The sequence below is a fragment of the Procambarus clarkii genome, chromosome 85, assembly GCF_040958095.1.
Source record: "Procambarus clarkii isolate CNS0578487 chromosome 85, FALCON_Pclarkii_2.0, whole genome shotgun sequence".
Classification (NCBI taxonomy): domain Eukaryota; kingdom Metazoa; phylum Arthropoda; class Malacostraca; order Decapoda; family Cambaridae; genus Procambarus; species Procambarus clarkii.
The window spans coordinates 19,483,066-19,504,092 of record NC_091234.1 but is presented as its reverse complement, the minus strand read 5'-3'; the positions used below and the strand labels follow the sequence as shown (position 1 = coordinate 19,504,092).

The 21,027-nt window shown below is 50.4% G+C and overlaps 1 protein-coding gene across 6 annotated transcripts in view; it reads left to right on the top strand.

Annotated features, from left to right (window-relative positions):
* LOC123746677 (long-chain-fatty-acid--CoA ligase 1) overlaps positions 1–21,027 on the top strand; it is a 100,203-nt gene that overhangs the window by 23,754 nt on the left and 55,422 nt on the right. For 5 of the 6 annotated variants that reach the window (XM_045728346.2, XM_045728344.2, XM_045728345.2 and 2 more), the window contains one exon: positions 533–672. In XM_045728346.2, the coding sequence (XP_045584302.1) occupies positions 533–672 (140 nt within the window). Of the gene's footprint in view, positions 1–532; positions 673–12,669; positions 13,052–21,027 lie in introns of those variants that run through there. The other variant, XM_045728347.2, reaches the window with a different exon arrangement.

Genomic DNA, 21,027 nt, shown 5'->3' with positions numbered 1-21,027 from the left:
AGTGTGCATTGTTACCCATGGAGTAATTACTCTGTACGAGTGAAAACAGTGAATAAGTACGAACAAGGCTGTTGATCTTGGAGTTAATGAGTGTCGAGCACCATAGGTTAGGGGAAGTAGTGTGTCGTAGATGCTGCTATCTACACTGACCCAGGTCACTCAGATATACAGACAGACAGGTAGACACATGAGGACTTCAAACAGAAGCGTGTCACACCTGACAGGTTATCTTGATGTTATCTTGAGATGATTTCGGGGCTTTAGTGTCCCCGCGGCCCGGTCCTCGACCAGGCCTCCACCCCCAGGAAGCAGCCCGTGACAGCTGACTAACACCCAGGTACCTATTTACTGCTAGGTAACAGGGGCACTTAGGGTGAAAGAAACTTTGCCCATTTGTACCCAGGTAGGTACAACCCCTGACAAAACTGTGTCAAGAGTATTGTGAGTTAAGGTGTTGTGAGGGAGTGTGGGGTGGCGATGGGAGACTAATGTGTTCCCTGCTCCTACACTAATGTGTTCCCTGCTCCTACAGGCATGATGGAGGAGTACGCCCCGCTGATGGGCGGGGTGGTGGCGGCGGCGGCCGTGGTGGCAGCAACCTACTACCTCACCCGACCACCCTCCGTCCAACCACTGGTCGACCTGGACGAACAGTGTCATATAATTAAAGAGGTAAGTCGTCCATATTCAACTGTCGCAGTTCCATATTTTGTGTGCTGCGCGGCGCCTCAGGCAACACATATACCTGGAGAGGGTTCTGGGAGTTGTTCTACTACTTGTGATAACTTGATCCAACAGGCTGTTGCTTGGAGTGGCCCTCTGGCCCACATATCCACTACAGCCTGGTTGGTCCCGCACTTCTTGCAAGAACTTGTCTAAAAGAGGCCCTTTTTTAAGTCTTGTTGCTTGGAGGAAATGAATAACATTAATAAAATTTCTATGCAGAGTCTGCTATACATTTTTTTTTTTTTTTGAAGGGATATTCCTGCGCGGGCCCTAAGTCTCTGGCTGGCCCACTAAGTGTTGAGCACTGCTCTGATTGGTTAGTTCACAGCCCATTATATGAATTCACTCTTCTGATTGGCTGACTCATGACCCAACAAGTCTGTCGAGCGGCACAGTGGACATCTAGGCTGTGACGCTTATTAAAATCTTTGTTCTTAATATAAGAGAACTAATAATGTTTAGACCCATCTCCGTCGCCGCTCACAACAAGGGTATAGGATCCAAAATATTCATTAGTTAATATCTAGAGTTTCAGCATATGTCAGCACCAACCCGTCCTCGCCTCAAGTCCATTACATCCAGCGGTCGACCCCACAGACGCATTCATAAACTTTAGTATGCTGTTCATTCAAAAAGGGAATTTTCTCAAATATAAATTAATATTAATATTTTTTAGCGTATTGTGCATATATAGGCATAGGTTAGGTTAGGTGTTTAGGTTCTGTTGGCGATTATTTGTAGTACGTGGGTGAAGCATTTACAGCATTGTGGTTCGAACACAACTCGTCAGTGAAGCACTTGTTCCGGAAGTGTTCGAACGTCAGCAGTTGTGAGTCGTGTGTAAACCGTTTTTCAGTCATAAAAAGGGGGTTGGCGGGTGAACGGAATGGACTTTGGCCTTTGCTTGGAGGACGGGCTGTATTTCTTGGTCGTCCGCCACACTGTAACCTGTAATGTATAATATCAACAGAGTTGTCATGCTCGCTGCAACCTGTCGTCTAATAGAACGTCGCATTTTGACGTAGACTTAACCTATCTTGAGGTTATCTTGAGATGATTTCGGGGCTTTAGTGTCCCCGCGGCCCGGTCCTCGACCAGGCCTCCACCCCCAGGAAGCAGCCCGTGACAGCTGACTAACACCCAGGTACCTATTTTACTGCTAGGTAACAGGGGCATAGGGTGAAAGAAACTCTGCCCATTGTTTCTCGCCGGCGCCTGGGATCGAACCCAGGACCACAGGATCACAAGTCCAGTGTGCTGTCCGCTCGGCCGACCGGCTTCCCGATATATATAGACCTTACAAAGTTCTCCTCCTCACCTTGAGGAGGACAGAAGGATAGAAGAAAAAGACGCGATATGATCACTACGTTCAAAATAGTAACGGGATTCGATAAAATTGATAGGGAAGAATTCCTGAGACCCGGAACTTCAAGAACAAGCGGTCATAGATTTAAACTCACGAAACAAAGCTGCCGGAGAAATATACGAAAATTCACTTTTGTAAACAGAGTGGTAGACGGTTGGAACAAGTTAGGGGAGAAGGTGGTGGAGGCCAAGACCGTCAGTAATTGCAAAGCGTTATATGACAAAGAGTGCTGGGAAGACGGGACACCACGAGCGTAGCTCTCATCCTGTAACTACACTTAGGGTGTAATTACCTATGTGTAATTACCTTCCTTAGGATACAACCCACAACTGCTGGCTAACGTCCCGGCTCCTGTTTACTGCTAGGTGAAGAGACATCAGGGGGAAAGGAAACCCCTAGCAGTCCCCCATGGCGTAGTGGTAAAGCCCGGCGCTTGACGAACGCTTTGACTTGGGTTCGTTTCTATACCAGGGAGGATTGACGGGGCTCCAATCCTTAACTGCAGCCTCTGTTCACCCAGCAGTAAATTAGTACCTGGGGCCAGATTCACGAAAGTACTTACGAACGTGTACATCTTCCCTCAATCTTTGACGGCTTTGGTTACATTTATTAAACAGTTTACAAGCATGAAAACTTGCCAATCAACTGTTGTTATTGTTATAAACAGCCTCCTGGTGCTTCCGAGCTCATTAACTGTTTAATAATTGTAAACAAAGCCGCCAAAGATTGAGAAAAGGTGTACAGGTTCGTAAGTGCTTGCGTAGGTGCTTTCGTGAATCTGGCCCCAGGTTCGTAAGTGCTGCGTAGGTGCTTTCGTGAATCTGGCCCCTGTGCTACAGATCAGTAGCCACTTCACTAAGTGTAAATACACTTCACATGTATTTCAATTTGGTAACCTGCTTATCGTAAGATAGTTAGTTTAGCTCATTTATCATGCACCCCATACCCATCTTGTGGGCGGTAGTGGAAAGGGTTACAGAGGCACATAATGGGCTCAGGGACTGAACCCCACAATTCATTTAGCTAAGCCAATTACAATCTTGATGAGCTAGTTACAAAATTCAATATAAGTCGTCACATCAACAATGGGTTCGAGATCGACCACAAGTTCAGTTTCTAAATTAAGCAACTGACATATGTGGAGAGCTATAGTGTCACAATTGATATGTTTGTCCTGCACACCGCCTCCATACCAGGCTACGAGGGGGCCTCGTAGCCTGGTGGATAGCGCGCAGGACTCGTAATTCTGTGGCGCGGGTTCGATTCCCGCACGAGGCAGAAACAAATGGGCAAAGTTTCTTTCACCCTGAATGCCCCTGTTACCTAGCAGTAAATAGGTACCTGGGAGTTAGTCAGCTGTCACGGGCTGCTTCCTGGGGGTGGAGGCCTGGTCGAGGACCGGGCCGCGGGGACACTAAAGCCCCGAAATCATCTCAAGATAACCGCCCCCCATCCAGTGGGCAGCGGTGGATAGGTTACAATCACTTAGTTACTACCTACGTAAGATATCAAGCAGGTTTACATGTCTGAAATCTAAGTGTCCTCCATGGGAACAGGAAGCCGGGGCAAATTAATTGATGAGATTTCCGGTTATCTTGAGATGATTTCGGGGCTTTAGTGTCCCCGCGGCCCGGTCCTCGACCAGGCCTCCACCCCCAGGAAGCAGCCCGTGACAGCTGACTAACACCCAGGTACCTATTTTACTGCTAGGTAACAGGGGCATAGGGTGAAAGAAACTCTGCCCATTGTTTCTCACCGGCGCCCGGGATCGAACCCGGGACCACAGGATCACAAGTCCAGCGTGCTGTCCGCTCGGCCGACCGGCTCCCATTGATCCGGAGTAATAATTGAGCGCGCACACCGCGTTTGTCATCCTTGTCTTCGCTGAAGATTATCTGATGACATAAACCTCAGGGTAATATACATAGCTGAGACGTTATCAAGTGTGCAACCATTATATATTAGTTAGCCCAGCATGTTTAGTTTTCTACAAACATACTTTAACAGAAAACGTACTTTATAAGGGCCAACTTATCTGTTGTATTGGTCGTTTCGATCCAGTGTGATGCATTGCGATATTTGTATAGTTATATGGTATTGGCCTGGGTCAGTAACTGGATGGGTGAGCTTTGTCCCGGGTATAGAGACCACTTCGAGGCGATAATGGCTTCCTATCTCTGTGTATCCCCCCCAGTCCTTGCATGGTAGGTGGTGGTGGTGGCAATAGGGGTACTCACCTATTTGTACGTTGAGCTCTGGCTCTTTGGTCCCGCCTCTCAACTGTCAATCAACTGGTGTACAGATTCCTGAGCCTACTGGGCTCTATCATATCTACATTTAAAACTGTGTATGGAGTCAGCCTCCACCACATCACTGCCCAATGCATTCCACCTGTTAACTACTTTTGACACTGAAAAAGTTCTTTCTAACGTCCCTGTGGCTCATGTGGGTACTCAGTTTCCATCTGTGTCCCCTTGTTCGCGTACTACCAGTGTTGAATAGTTTATCCTTGTCTACCCTGTCGATTCCCCTGAGGATTTTGTAGGTTGTGATCATGTCTCCCCTTACTCTTCTGTCTTCCAGGGTCGTAAGGTGCATTTCCCGCAACCTTTCTTCGTAACTCATGCCTCTTAGTTCTGGGACTAGTCTAGTGGCATACCTCTGAACTTTTTCCAGCTTCGTCCTGTGCTTGACAAGATACGGGCTCCATGCTGGGGCCTCATACTCCAGGATTGGTCTTACATATGTGGTATACAAGATTCTGAATGATTCCTTACACAGGTTCCTGAAGGCTGTTCTGATGTTAGCCAGCCTCGCATATGCTGCAGGCGTTATTCTCTTTATGTGGGCTTCAGGAGACATGTTTGGTGTGATATCAACTCCTAGATCTTTCTCTCTGTATGTTTCATTAAGTACTTCATCTCCTATTCTGTATCCTGTATCTAGCCTCCTGATTCCACCGCCTAGTTTCATTACTTTGCATTTACTCGGGTTGAACTTTAGCAGCTATTTGTTGGACCATTCATTCAGTCTGTCTAGGTCATCTTGTAGCCTCTTACTATCATCCTCTGTTTCAATCCTCATAATTTTTGCATCATCAGCAAACATTGAGAGAAACGAGTCTATACCCTCTGAGAGATCATTTACATATATCAGAAACAGTATAGGTCCAAGGACTGACCCCTGCGGGACTCCACTTGTGACGTCTCGCCAATCTGAGACCTCACCCCTCACATAGACTCGTTGTCTCCTGTTGCTTAGGTACTCTTGTATCCAATGGAGTACCTTCCCTTTCACTCCAGCCTGCATCTGCAGCTTTTTCACTAGTCTCTTGTGTGGCACTGTACCAAAGGCTTTCTGACAATCCAAAAATATGCAGTCTGCCCACCCTTCTCTTTCATGCCTTATACTTGTTGCCTAGTCGTAGAATTCAAGTAACCCTGTGAGGCAGGAGTGGAGGACAGGTGGTGGTGGCAGCAGCAGGGGTTGGTATTGAAATAAGTTTATTGAGGTAAAATACACACAAAGGGATGAGGTAGCTCAAGCTATTCTCACCCCATAGGGGTTGATATGGCAGATGGTGGTGGTAGTGGAGGCCAGAAATCGTTTACCCATAAGACCCAACTGTGAGCGACCCTACGAGGAGGGAGGGAGGGGGGAAGGTCTAGCCCCATACCCCCTCCTCGTATCCTAGCTGTCTGTACCTGGTACGGTTGTAAATATCTAGACAGTGCAGTTCGTTATAGCATTTGCGCCTGACGCTGTTCATGGAGGTGGCTGCCTCAGTTTCCTCTCACATTCTGCCCACGTGTTGACCGTATTCATTACTGCACAATTCTCAGATACACTTCCAATTTCCTCCCGTGTTCTTTCAGCCTATTTTCTATCATTTGGAAATGGATATCAATGTGTACCGTGCGTATTTCCCCTTAGTATTATGTGGTGGCAGGTGGTGGTTGGCAGGTGGTGGTTGGCAGGTGATGGTAGGTGGCAGGTGGTGGTTGGTAGGTGATGGTAGGTGGCAGGTGGTGGTTGGTAGGTGGTGGTAGGTGGTGGTTGGTAGGTGGTGGTAGGTGGTGGTGGCAGCAGGTGGTGGTTGGTAGGTGGCAGGTGGTGGTTGGTAGGTGGTGGTAGGTGGTGGTGGCAGCAGGTGGTGGTTGGCAGGTGGTGGTTGGTAGGTGGCAGGTGGTGGTTGGTAGGTGATGGTAGGTGGTGGTTGGTAGGTGATGGTAGGTGGTGGAGGCCGAAGACTTGGCTTGCGGCCCTGTATGTGTCTTCGCCAGTGGACGGGTGCCGGGACTCACTACACCCAACACCTTGTGACTACACCCCATGTGTGTGTGTCTAATTTAGCGGCGGTGCGGCCCGCTGCCACATCTACACACCACTCCTCACACAACACACTCACACACACACACACACAACACACACACACAACACACTCACACACACTCACACACACACACACACACACAACACACACACACACACACAACACACACACACAACGCACACACAGTCATACAAGAGAGAGTCCTTGGAAGCAGCCTTAAGGGAAGAGTCATACACACACAAATGACCTGTTGTAGATGCGTGACAGATTTACCTCAAAGCAATAACTAGTAGAACCAACTAGAAAGGGAACCTTCCTCGACCTTATTTTCAGTGATGAACTAGTTAGAAATATGATCTTCTTGAGGTTATCTTGAGATGATTTCGGGGCTTTAGTGTCCCCGCGGCCCGGTCCTCGACCAGGTCTCCACCCCCAGGAAGCAGCCCGTGACAGCTGACTAACACCCAGGTACCTATTTATTGCTAGGTATCAGGGGCATAGATTGAAAGAAACTCTGCCCATTGTTTCTCGTCGGCGCCTGCGATCGAACCCAGGACCACAGGATCACAAGTCCAGCGTGCTGTCCGCTCGGCCGACCGGCTCCCAAATGAATTCTTCGTGAATATGACACTAACATGGAAGGAAACTATCAGGGGGAAAGCGCCAAGCCATCACAACTATATAGCACTGGGAAGGGGGTCAGGATAAGGATTTGTGATGGGACGGGGGGAAGGAATGGTGCCCCAACCACTTGTGGACGGTCGGGGAATTGAACGCCGACCTGCATGAAACGAGATCGTCGCTCTACCGTCCAGGGGCTAGATTCACGAAAGCACTTACGAACGTGTACATCTTTCCTCAATCTTTGACGGCTTTGGTTACATTTATTAAACAGTTTACAAGCATGAAAACTTGCCAATCAACTGTTGTTATTGTTATAAACAGCCTCCTGGTGCTTCGGAGCTCATTAACTGTTTAATAATTGTAAACAAAGCCGCCAAAGATAAGGAAAAGATGTAAACGTTCGTAAGTGCTTTCGTGAATCTGGCCCCAGGCCCCAAGTGGTTGGACACACCAACATGGAGCCACCTTAAAGCAGCCATAGACAGCATGCCTCTGCACTCTGCACGAGACTACGGGAATTCTATATTGATAACAAATTGCACAAGCCACTATCACATCCTTTAAACATCTTCAGGAGACGAGAGTGAAGATACTGGTGTTGTCCTCAACATACACAAAACAGCGAGGGTTCGAGCCACTCCACAAACAACACATCCAATAGCTCCAACATCAAACATCATAAAAGTCTTTGTAATAACAAAACAGGTGGAATCAGAGTCGACATAACCCCAGACAACACGGGTTCGGAACCCATTGTGACCATGGTGTTATTAAACACAAAATGCAAACAAAAGGAATTGCTGAAGTAGAGAGATGGTTCTTCAGTTAACGGACATAATCCAGAGTGTAACATGTAAGTAAATATCCAGATTATCCACAGTGAAAAACTCGGTGCTTCCCCAGGGTACTGTGCTTGCTCCGATACTTCTCAGCCACATAGCTGCCACAACTGCAAGAAAAATGACAGGATAACAAGAACCTTTCACACAAGTCATGCGAGTGATTTGTGAAGCTATGCTGCAGGGTCTGAACATATGGCATCTCACCTGAGTAACTTCTGTATACTGAAGACACACGTGTAGTGTGCCGGGGCCCCGGGTTGAAGACTTGCCAGCGCGCGGCACTGTGCGCCCTCTGGCCGCTTCTGTAATAATAAAGTTTGGTGACATCCGCCTCGTGTCTCCGGAGCAGTGACTAGCCAGCGTGTGACACCTCACATGCGCACATAAACCACTGCCTCGCCAAGAGCCTGTGACTAGCCAAGAGCCTACACCTCGCCAGGAGCCTTTGACTAGCCAAGAGTCTAAGCTTCGCCAAGGGCCTGTGACTACCCAAGGGCCTAAGCTTCGCCAAGAGCCTACGCCTCGCCAAGGGCCTGTGACTAGCCAAGAGTCTAAGCTTCGTCAAGAGCCTTTGACTAGCCAAGAGCCTACGCTTCGCCAAAAGCCTAAGCTTCGCGAAGGGCCTTTGACTAGCCAAGAGCCTAAGCTTCGCTAAGAGCCTAAGCTTCGCCAAGGGCCTGTGACCAGCCAAGAGCCTACACCTCGCCAAGAGCCTTTGATTAGCCAAGAGCCTTTGACTAGCCAAGAGCCTACGCTTCACCAAGAGCCTGTGACAAGCCAAGATAGCGTGGGGTGGGGGGGGGGCTCAGTAATTACTGTCTTACGGCTGCACAATTCTTAATGCTGTTATTATTGTTAGTTATGAATCAAGAAAGGTTGACGCACAGATGAATGTGGCGAGCAGACAAAGGGAAGCTATACTGTTGTCTCCCTTGCCTCACTCTTCTCTTAAGAGCTTCGTTGTGTGCTGACACAGCTGCCCTGACTGTGTGTCAAGCTGACCCCCGCTGTCAGGAAGCTGCTCTACTCATCACTGTCTCTTGTGGACTGTCTGGAGGCACTCATCATGATGGCGCAGCAATGTATACAATGCAGGAACTTGGGCCTCCAGTTCTGCCGAAAGAGCAGAGTTCGACTCCCGCAAGTATCTCTCAGCGCCCAGAGGCCTTCGGTTCTAATCTCGCTCAACGCTACATATTTGACGCCGTCGACCCCCGCGTGGAAATTGTGATGGCTTAGAGTTATTCAAATGGCGGCAATATTGATGCTTCAGTATTGCAGAAGGATTGATTGGTTGCCTAGTTTCTGGCGCTTTTTAGCTAGGCAAAACTGCTACACTTTTTGACTGAGAGAGGTTGGGCGTTGTCAGACGCCCCCTGGAGGGTACTCTGGCCTGTGTACGGCCACAGTACTTACTGGTACTCAGAGTACCACTCACACTGTGTGTACTCACCTGTGTGAGTGACCTGTGTACATAGCTGTGTGTGAGGCAGCTTGAGAGAGTAAGCTGAGTGCCACTCATACTTGCACTCGCCAGCAAAGCTGCCGAAGGTGTGTAATTGATGCAGCTTAATATTATCCTGCTCTGGTTATTGTCGTGTACAAATGAGCTGATGCTGTCAGCTATGACACAGTTACTGCCTGTGGCACAGAGCCATGACACAGAGCCATGACACAGCCCCCCGCTCCAGTGTCCCGGTACACTTATCTATATCTACATTAATTTGTATCTACTTCAGGGTTTTATTCCCTGTTTAAAACTTATATTTAAATACTAATATTAACATAGTAAAGTATATTGCTATTTTAAGTTATAAATTGCTTATATAATGCTATTTTGTGTATCTATATGAATTAGTTTCTTTTAATATTATATTTTGTTAATAGTCTAACAGTTCATCTATGTTTTAGTGATTGGAATCGTATCTTAATGATTGGTCCTTTGTATTTTAAATGTTCTTGCATGTTAAATGACCATAGAAAGATCTGATTGATATCTGATTGGAGGTTTGCCGTGTCCTCTATGTCCTCTCATTAAAATCCTAGTGTCATCTGCTAAGGATGATCAACCCGTTCTCGCACTTTCTTACAGTCAATATTGACTTATTAAATACGTGCATATGTGACATACTAAACATACTAGTTTACCTTGAAAATCTTCATAGAAAACACCGACCTTACCTAATCTTCTTAGTATGTTAAGATAAGCATCTTATTGCTTATCTTAGCAATAAGTATGTTATTGTTAGTATGTTAAGTATCTTAGTATGTTAAGTATCTTAGTATGTTAAGATAAGCATCTTATTGACAATACGAAAGTGCGAGAACGGGTTGGGATGATACAGTGCTATTGATTGTGTCCTTATCTATGTCCGATATGAAGATAAGAAAAAAAGATACTGGAGCTTTTGTAGCATTACTTATATGTCTTCTCTTATTAGTATCTTTGGAATACTTCTTAAATATCTACTTTCACGGATTAGTAGATTTACAGTCGTTAACTTTCCTAGCGCAAGGCCTTCGTTCTTGACATTTAATCTCTGGCAAAACTTAACAGTAGCTTTCTGTTCGTCCACTTGGACTGGACGGTAGAGCGACGGCTTCGCTTCTTGCAGGTCGGCGTAATTAGGTACCTGGGAGATAGACAGCTGCTACGGGTTGCTTCCTGGGGAGAGGGGGGGGGGTAACAAAAAGGAGGCCTGGTCGAGGACCGGGCCGCGGGGACGCAAAGCCCCGAAATCATCTCAAGATAACTTCAAGATGGTGGCATCACGTGTCACGGGATGACATCTTGAGAAGTGTAGATCTGTCACATGCTTGATGGGACTCTTGGAAAGGTGAGACACTCGGTTGGCCGTCTTGGCTGGGCCCTCTTGGCTGGGCCCTCTTGGCTGGCCCCTCTTGGCTGGCCCCTCTTGGCTGGCCCCTCTTGGCTGGCCCCTCGTAGCTGGTCCTCTTGGCTGGCCCTCTTGGCTATCCCCTCTTGGCTATCCCTTGGCTATCCCCTCTTGGCTGGCCCCTCTTGGCTGGCCCCTCTTGGCTAGCCCCTCTTGGCTAGCCCCTCTTGGCTGGCCCCTCTTGGCTGGCCCCTCTTGGCTGGTCCCTCTTGGCTGGGCCCTCTTGGCTGGCCCCTCTTGGCAGGCCCCTCTTGGCTGGCCCCTCTTGGCTGGCCCCTCTTGGCTGGCCCCTCTTGGCTGGCCCCTCTTGGCTGGCCCCTCTTGGCTGGTCCCTCTTGGCTGGGCCCTCTTGGCTGGCCCCTCTTGGCTGGCCCCTCTTGGCTGGTCCCTCTTGGCTGGGCCCTCTTGGCTGGCCCCTCTTGGCAGGCCCCTCTTGGCTGGCCCCTCTTGGCTGGCCCCTCTTGGCTGGCCCATCTTGGCTGGCCCCTCTTGGCTGGCCCCTCTTGGCTGGCCCCTCTTGGCTGGCCCCTCTTGGCTGGTCCCTCTTGGCTGGGCCCTCTTGGCTGGTCCCTCTTGGCTGGGCCCTCTTGGCTGGCCCCTCTTGGCTGGCCCCTCTTGGCTGGCCCTCGTGAAGGGATGGTGCAAGAGGTGCCATACTCGTCTTAAGTAATGCCAACTTAGTTAAAGAAACTTTTTATTATGTGAAAGTGGGTGTAAAGTGGTCCTTGTAGGGTGACCATTGTGGCCCCTTGTAGGGTGACCATTGTGGCCCTTGTAGGGTGACCATTGTGACCCTTGTAGGGTGACCATTGTGGTCCTTGTAGGGTGACCATTGTGGCCCTCGTAGGGTGACCATTGTGGCCCTCGTAGGGTGACCATTGTGGTCCTTGTAGGGTGACCATTGTGGTCCTTGTAGGGTGACCATTGTGGTCCTTGTAGGGTGACCATTGTGTTCCTTGTAGGGTGACCATTGTGGCCCTCGTAGGGTGACCATTGTGGTCCTTGTAGGGTGACCATTGTGGTCCTTGTAGGGTGACCATTGTGGTCCTTGTAGGGTGACCATTGTGGTCCTTGTAGGGTGACCATTGTGGCCCTTGTAGGGTGACCATTGTGGTCCTTGTAGGGTGACCATTGTGGTCCTTGTAGGGTGACCATTGTGGCCCTTGTAGGGTGACCATTGTGGCCCTCGTAGGGTGACTATTGTGGCCCTTGTAGGGTGACCATTGTGGCCCTCGTAGGGTGACCATTGTGGCCCTCGTAGGGTGACTATTGTGGCCCTTGTAGGGTGACCATTGTGGCCCTTGTAGGGTGACCATTGTGGTCCTTGTAGGGTGACCATTGTGTTCCTTGTAGGGTGACCATTGTGACCCTTGTAGGGTGACCATTGTGACCCTTGTAGGGTGACCATTGTGGCCCTTGTAGGGTGACCATTGTGGTCCTTCTAGGGTGACCATTGTGACCCTTGTAGGGTGACCATTGTGGTCCTTCCAGGGTGACCATTGTGACCCTTGTAGGGTGACCATTGTGGTCCTTGTAGGGTGACCATTGTGACCCTTGTAGGGTGACCATTGTGGTCCTTCTAGGGTGACCATTGTGACCCTTGTAGGGTGACCATTGTGGTCCTTCTAGGGTGACCATTGTGACCCTTGTAGGGTGACCATTGTGGCCCTTATAGGGTGACCATTGTGGCCCTTGTAGGGTGACCATTGTGACCCTTCTAGGGTGACCATTGTGACCCTTCTAGGGTGACCATTGTGGCCCTCGTAGGGTGACTATTGTGGACCTAGAGAGAGGGGGGGGGGTGCGAGAGTGGGGGTAGAGAGAGGGGGGTGTGAAAGTGGAGTGAGTAGAGGCGACTAGATTCAGTGCCAACACGGCTCAGTGTGGTCCTAGCCAGTGCCAGTGCCGCCAGTGGAGTGCCTCTGAGGCCCTAAGGGTCGTGTTCTGGCTCGGGTTCCCCTCACCCATCCACCCCCCACACTCTGACCCCCACACAGTCACCCCCCCCACACAATATATGCAAAAGTTGCTGTGGGCGGTGGTAATACCACTCATGTGAAGACTTGAGGTCTCTTAGTGACTGTTGACTGGAGGAATCTTTCCGCCTGACTGTCAAGCGTTTCCTGGGGTCAGGTGGTGTTGAGGTCAAAGGTCAAGGATGGGTCGGAAGAACGGAGAGGTCATCCCTGACCATCCCAGCAAGATCTGCTACAATCCTGTACGACTTGTGATAGAATTGGACAATCAGTCTGATATTGTCAAAGTAAGTCATCTGTTATACTCAAATTCTGTCAGTTGAAATGTAACCAATCACAGGCGAGTAGGCCTCTGACGTCATGCCAGACAGAGGTGCATCAGGCATGCTCCCAGCAGCCTCAGTTATCCTCACAGACTCAGAGTAGAAGGACCTCGGCTAGGCAGATACCCTGGAAACACAAACCGAAACTGTCTCTATTTTCCGCTTGTTACAACTTGTAATTAAGTTGTTACATCTTGGCTTAACGTGTTTATGACGTATTAGAACGTTGTTACAACTTGATATATTGGTTGTTATAACTGGTTAGGAGGTGTTAAAACTTGTTCGAACGTTGTACCAACGTCGTAGTTTCGGTGTGTGTTCGTCGGGTATATACCTTGATATCTCAGTCAATAAATATATTCAGAAGCGACTACTGTGTCTACCATCTACCCGAACAAGGCAAACGAATACATCGCCATCTTCTCTTTCCTTTCTTAGATGGTCTTAGGGATTCTTAAGAATAATGTAGGCTCTCACGAGGCGTGAAAGATTGCTTAGGAATTGGTTATTCATGTTCTGGGTTATATTACCCTGTTCTTCCCTGGTTCGATCCTCGCCATGTTCTCCAAACACAGTCGTTAATTGAGAGGGAAGGGAATTATTAGTGGAAAGCGCCAAGCCATTACGACTATATAGCACTGGGAAGGGGTCAGGATAAGGATTTGGGATGGGACAGGGGGGAGGAATGGTGCCCAACCACTTGTGGACGGTCGGGGATTGAACACCGACCTGCATGAAGCGAGACCGTCGCTCTACCATCCAGCCCAAGTGGTTGCAAATTAGAACGAGATTGTGTTCTTTCTGCTCTCTCGAGCACCACTATAAACATCAGAGGTCCGCGGTTGTTCAACGTCCTCCCAGCGACTATAAGAAATATTGCCGGAACAACCGTGGACATCTTCAAGAGGAAACTGGACTGTTTTCTAAGAGAAGTGCCGGACCAACCGGGGTGTGGTGGGTATGTGGGCCTGCGGGCCGCTCCAAGCAACAGCCTGGTGGACCAAACTCTCACAAGTCAAGCCTGGCCTTGGGCCGCTCCAAGCAACAGCCTGGTGGACCAAACTCTCACAAGTCAAGCCTGGCCTGCGGGCCGCTCCAAGCAACAGCCTGGTGGACCAAACTCTCACAAGTCAAGCCTGGCCTCGGGCCGCTCCAAGCAACAGCCTGGTGGACCAAACTCTCACAAGTCAAGCCTGGCCTCGGGCCGCTCCAAGCAACAGCCTGGTGGACCAAACTCTCACAAGTCAAGCCTGGCCTCGGGCCGCTCCAAGCAACAGCCTGGTGTACCAAACTCTCACAAGTCAAGCCTGGCCTTGGGCCGCTCCAAGCAACAGCCTGGTGGACCAAACTCTCACAAGTCAAGCCTGGCCTCGGGCCGCTCCAAGCAACAGCCTGGTGGACCAAACTCTCACAAGTCAAGCCTGGCCTCGGGCCGCTCCAAGCAACAGCCTGGTGGACCAAACTCTCACAAGTCAAGCCTGGCCTGCGGGCCGCTCCAAGCAACAGCCTGGTGGACCAAACTCTCACAAGTCAAGCCTGGCCTTGGGCCGCTCCAAGCAACAGCCTGGTGGACCAAACTCTCACAAGTCAAGCCTGGCCTCGGGCCGCTCCAAGCAACAGCCTGGTGGACCAAACTCTCACAAGTCAAGCCTGGCCTCGGGCCGCTCCAAGTAACAGCCTGGTGGACCAAACTCTCACAAGTCAAGCCTGGCCTCGGGCCGCTCCAAGCAACAGCCTGGTGGACCAAACTCTCACAAGTCAAGCCTGGCCTGCGGGCCGCTCCAAGCAACAGCCTGGTGGACCAAACTCTCACAAGTCAAGCCTGGCCTCGGGCCGGGCTTGGGGAGTAGAAGAACTCCCAGAACCCCATCAAGCAGGAATACGTTCAACAAACCATCTAAGTCATTGGGAACATTTAAAAAGTCTCAAACTGTGTTCTCTAAAGCGCAGGCGAGAGAGATGCACAGTAATTTACACGTGGAAAATATTAGAGGGGCTGGTCCCAAACCTGCACACAGAAATAACATCACATGAGACCAGGAGGCATGGCAGGATGTGCAGAATACCCCCGTTGAAGAGCAGAGGTGCAACAGGTACTCTGAGAGAGAACTATCAACATCAGAGGCCCGAGACTGTTCAACACGCTTCCACTACACATAAGGGACATAACTGGCCGACCCCTCACAGTGTTCAAGAGAGAACTATCAACATCAGAGGTCCGAGACTGTTCAACACGCTTCCACTACACATAAGGGACATAACTGGCAGACCCCTCACAGTGTTCAAGAGAGAACTATCAACATCAGAGGCCCGAGACTGTTCAACACGCTTCCACTACACATAAGGGACATAACTGGCAGACCCCTCACAGTGTTCAAGAGAGAACTATCAACATCAGAGGCCCGAGACTGTTCAACACGCTTCCACTACACATAAGGGACATAACTGGCCGACCCCTCACAGTGTTCAAGAGAGAACTATCAACATCAGAGGCCCGAGACTGTTCAACACGCTTCCACTACACATAAGGGACATAACTGGCCGACCCCTCACAGTGTTCAAGAGAGAACTATCAACATCAGAGGTCCGAGACTGTTCAACACGCTTCCACTACACATAAGGGACATAACTGGCAGACCCCTCACAGTGTTCAAGAGAGAACTATCAACATCAGAGGCCCGAGACTGTTCAACACGCTTCCACTACACATAAGGGACATAACTGGCAGACCCCTCACAGTGTTCAAGAGAGAACTATCAACATCAGAGGCCCGAGACTGTTCAACACGCTTCCACTACACATAAGGGACATAACTGGCCGACCCCTCACAGTGTTCAAGAGAGAACTATCAACATCAGAGGCCCGAGACTGTTCAACACGCTTCCACTACACATAAGGGACATAACTGGCCGACCCCTCACAGTGTTCAAGAGAGAACTATCAACATCAGAGGCCCGAGACTGTTCAACACGCTTCCACTACACATAAGGGACATAACTGGCCGACCCCTCACAGTGTTCAAGAGAGTACTATCAACATCAGAGGCCCGAGACTGTTCAACATTCTTCCTTTGACCATGAACAAGTTCTTGAGCCTGGCTGAACAAGTCGCCAAACAGAAGGCCTGGTCAGAGACCGGGCCGCGGGGACATTGATTCCCGGAACCATGACGAGGTAGGAAGGGAAAGGAATTGTCAGGGGGAAAGCACCAAGCCATTACGACTATATAGCACTTGGAAGGGGCCAGGATAAGGATTTGGGATGGGACGGGGGGAAGGAATGGTGCCCAACCACTTGTGGACGGTCGGGGATTGAACACCGACCTGCATGAAGCTCTACCGTCCTGCCCAAGTGGTTGGGGACAAGGTAGAAGTAAATCACATGTATTGGAGTATACCCCCCCCCCACCTATATCCATTTCTTCTACATGTAATTATTTGATCATACTTCTGTCTTGAAGGGCATGAACACCTGTCTAACACCTGTCAGACTCAACACCTGTCTAACACCTGTCAGACTCAACACCTGTCTAATACCTGTCAGACTCAACACCTGTCTAACACCTGTCAGACTCAACACCTGTCTAATACCTGTCAGACTCAACACCTGTCTAATACCTGTCAGACTCAACACCTGTCTAATACCTGTCAGACTCAACACCTGTCTAATACCTGTCAGACTCAACACCTGTCTAACACCTGTCAGACTCAACACCTGTCTAACACCTGTCAGACTCAACACCTGTCTAACACCTGTCAGACTCAACACCTTCTAACACCTGTCAGACTCAACACCTTCTAACACCTGTCAGACTCAACACCTAACACCTGTCAGAATCAACACCTTCTAACACCTGTCAGACTCAACACCTGTCAGACTCAACACCTTCTAACACCTGTCAGACTCAACACCTTCTAACACCTGTCAGACTCAACACCTAACACCTGTCAGACTCAACACCTGTCTAACACCTGTCAGACTCAACACCTGTCTAACACCTGTCAGACTCAACACCTGTCTAACACCTGTCAGACTCAACACTCCGCCTCCTCCAGGTGTGCCGTCATTTTCACATATTTACAAAATACTATTGAGCTATATAAAGCTATAGCTATATTGAGCTATAGCTATTTATTGAGCCCATATAGCAAAAAATACTATATTGTGCAAAACACTCTACTGTATTCACAAAATACTATTACATTATTTACAAAATACTAATACCAGGGAGCTGGTCGGCCGAGCGGACAGCACGCTGGACTGTGATCCTGTGGTCCCGGGTTCGATCCCGGGCGCCGGCGAGAAACAATGGGCAGAGTTTCTTTCACCCTATGCCCCTGTTACCTAGCAGTAAATAGGTACCTGGGTGTTAGTCAGCTGTCACGGGCTGCTTCCTGGGGGTGGAGGCCTGGTCGAGGACCGGGCCGCGGGGACACTAAAGCCCCGAAATCATCTCAAGATCATCTTACACCACAATATATTGTGGTGTAATAATTCAACCGTTCTCGCACTTTCGTATAGTCAATATTGACTTATTAAGTACGTGCATATGTGACATACTAAACATACTAGTTTACCTTGAAAAGCTTCATAGAAAACACCGACCTTACCTAACCTTCTTAGTATGTTAAGATAAGCATCTTATTGCTTCGTAATTACAATTATTGCTTAACCTATTATAGGTATAGGTTAAGTAATAATTGTAATTACGAAGCAATAAGATGCTTATCTTAACATACTAAGAAGGTTAGGTAAGGTCGGTGTTTTCTATGAAGCTTTTCAAGGTAAACTAGTATGTTAAGTATGTCACATATGCACGTATTTAATAAGTCGATATTGACTGTAAGAAAGTGCGGTAATTGACTGTCTTTCAATTATTACACCAAAACATTGACACCTTTGACACCAAAGTAATAACAGATTTGGTTTCGCGTAATTAAAAACTGCGTAAGGTTAGGCCGCGTCTTGGTTAGCAAAACCACTTCAAATTTGACGGATATAAATGGTTAGACCAACCTTCATTTCCTCCTTGCCGCTTAAGCTTGTATAAAAGCTTCGACATGTCAAATATCTTGATGAAATCTTGAGTCAATACCTGTGAGGGTTGGCACTTTATAGTGCCAAGATGCCATTGGGGTTTATCGACTTGGTTCAATGGGAAATGCATGTCTCAAAGGTGGCCGGCACTCCCCTTGCTTATTCTTACCACTGCTGGAGTGCCAAGACACGCTCCCGCACCTGGAGTGTGGCACACTCCCCCCCCCTCTCACACCATGACAGCTCACCGATAAAAACAAAATAGCAGATGGCATTTTGTGTCATCGGGTAGAGGGTCTATGGCTCTCTGGGAGCCAGGGGCTACCCTCGCCCTGTGTGTGTGTGTGTGTGTGTGTGTGTGTGTGTGTGTGTGTGTGTGTGTGTGTGTGTGTGTGTGTGTGTGTGTACTCACCTATTTATTGTCACAATCGTTCTGGACCATTCTCAATTCGCTTGTGTCACAATCGACTTGAGAATGGTCCAGGACGGACCGATACGTCGTCGTCCCATCACCTTCTAGTGTGTGGTCTGGTCAACATACTTTAGCCACGTTATTGTGACTCATCGCTCACCTATTTGTGTTTGCGGGGGTTGAGCTCTGGCTCTTTGGGCCCGCCTCTCAACCGTCAATCAACTGGTGTACAGGTTCCTGAGCCTATTGGGCTCTATCATATGTACACTTAAAACTGTGTATGGAGTCAGCCTCCACCACATCACTGCCTAATGCATTCCATTTGTCAACCACTCTGACACTAAAAAAGTTCTTTGTGTGTGTGTGTGTGTGTGTGTGTGTTTACTAGTTGTGTTTTTACGGGGGTTGAGCTTTGCTCTTTCGGCCCGCCTCTCAACTGTCAATCAACTGTTTACTAACTACTAATTTTTTTTTTTCCACACCACACACACACACCCCAGGAAGCAGCCCGTGACAGCTGACTAACTCCCAGGTACCTATTTACTGCTAGGTAACAGGGGCACTTAGGGTGAAAGAAACTTTGCCCATTTGTTTCTGCCTCGTGCGGGAATCGAACCCGCGCCACAGAATTACGAGTCCTGCGCGCTATCCACCAGGCTACGAGGCCCCTTGTGTGTGTGTGTGTGTGTGTGTGTGTGTGTGTGTGTGTGTGTGTGTGTGTGTGTGTGTGTGTGAGAGAGGACTTAACAGGAAAAGGTAATCTGCAATCTTTCCATATTATCTGATGATGCCACATTACTCGGCAGACCTTGAGACAGAGGTGACTGTGGGAAGCTGGAGGTACAGATGCACTCCAGTCGTGGTCGGACTGATGGTTGTTGAACTTTAACACTGACAAATGCAATGTAAGGAGACTAGGTGAGGGGGGGGGGGGTCGAGAAGGGGGGGGGCAGTACGGACTGAAAGAGATTCATTTCAAGAAACAGAAAGTGAAAGAACTGGTCCACCACCGCCCACGGGATGGGTATGGGGTCCACCACCGCCCACGGGATGGGTACGGGGTCCACCACCGCCCACGGGATGGGTATGGGGTCCACCACCGCCCACGGGATGGGTACGGGGTCCACCACCGCCCACGGGGTGGGTATGGGGTCCACCACCGCCCACGGGATGGGTATGGGGTCCACCACCGCCCACGGGATGGGTATGGGGTCCACCACCGTCCACGGGATGGGTATGGGGTCCACCACCGCCCACGGGATGGGTATGGGGTCCACCACCGTCCACGGGATGGGTATGGGGTCCACCACCGCCCACGGGATGGGTATGGGGTCCACCACCGTCCACGGGATGGGTATGGGGTCCACCACCGCCCACGGGATGGGTATGGGGTCCACCACCGCCCACGGGATGGGTATGGGGTCCACCACCGCCCACGGGATGGGTATGGGGTCCACCACCGTCCACGGGATGGGTATGGGGTCCACCACCGCCCACGGGATGGGTATGGGGTCCACCACCGTCCACGGGATGGGTATGGGATCCACCACCGCCCACGGGATGGGTATGGGGTCCACCACCGCCCACGGGATGGGTATGGGGTCCACCACCGCCCACGGGATGGGTATGGGGTCCACCACCGTCCACGGGATGGGTATGGGGTCCACCACCATCCACGGGATGGGTATGGGGTCCACCACCGTCCACGGGATGGGTATGGGGTCCACCACCGCCCACGGGATGGGTATGGCGTCCACCACCGCCCACGGGATGGGTATGGGGTCCACCACCGCCCACGGGGTGGGTATGGGGTCCACCACCGCCCACGGGATGGGTATGGGGTCCACCACCGTCCACGGGATGGGTATGGGGTCCACCACCATCCACGGGATGGGTATGGGGTCCACCACCGCCCACGGGGTGGGTATGGGGTCCACCACCGCCCACGGGATGGGTATGGGGTCCACTACCGCCCACGGGATGGGTATGGGGTCCACCACCACCCACGGGATGGGTATGGGGTCCACTACCGCCCACGGGATGGGTATGGGGTCCACTACCGCCCACGGGATGGGTATGGGGTCCACCACCGCCCACGGGATGGGTATGGGGTCCACCACCGTCCACGGAATGGGTATGGGGTCCACTACCGCCCACGGGATGGGTATGGGGTCCACTACCGCCCACGGGATGGGTATGGGGTCCACCACCTCCCACGGGATGGGTATGGGGTCCACCACCACCCACGGGATGGGTATGGGGTCCACCACCTCCCACGGGATGGGTATGGGGTCCACCACCGCCCACGGGATGGGTATGGGGTCCACCACCACCCACGGGATGGGTATGGGGTCCACCACCTCCCACGGGATGGGTATGGGGTCCACCACCGCCCACGGGATGGGTATGGGGTCCACTACCGCCCACGGGATGGGTAAAGGGTCCACCACCACCCACGGGATGGGTATGGGGTCCACCACCTCCCACAGGAT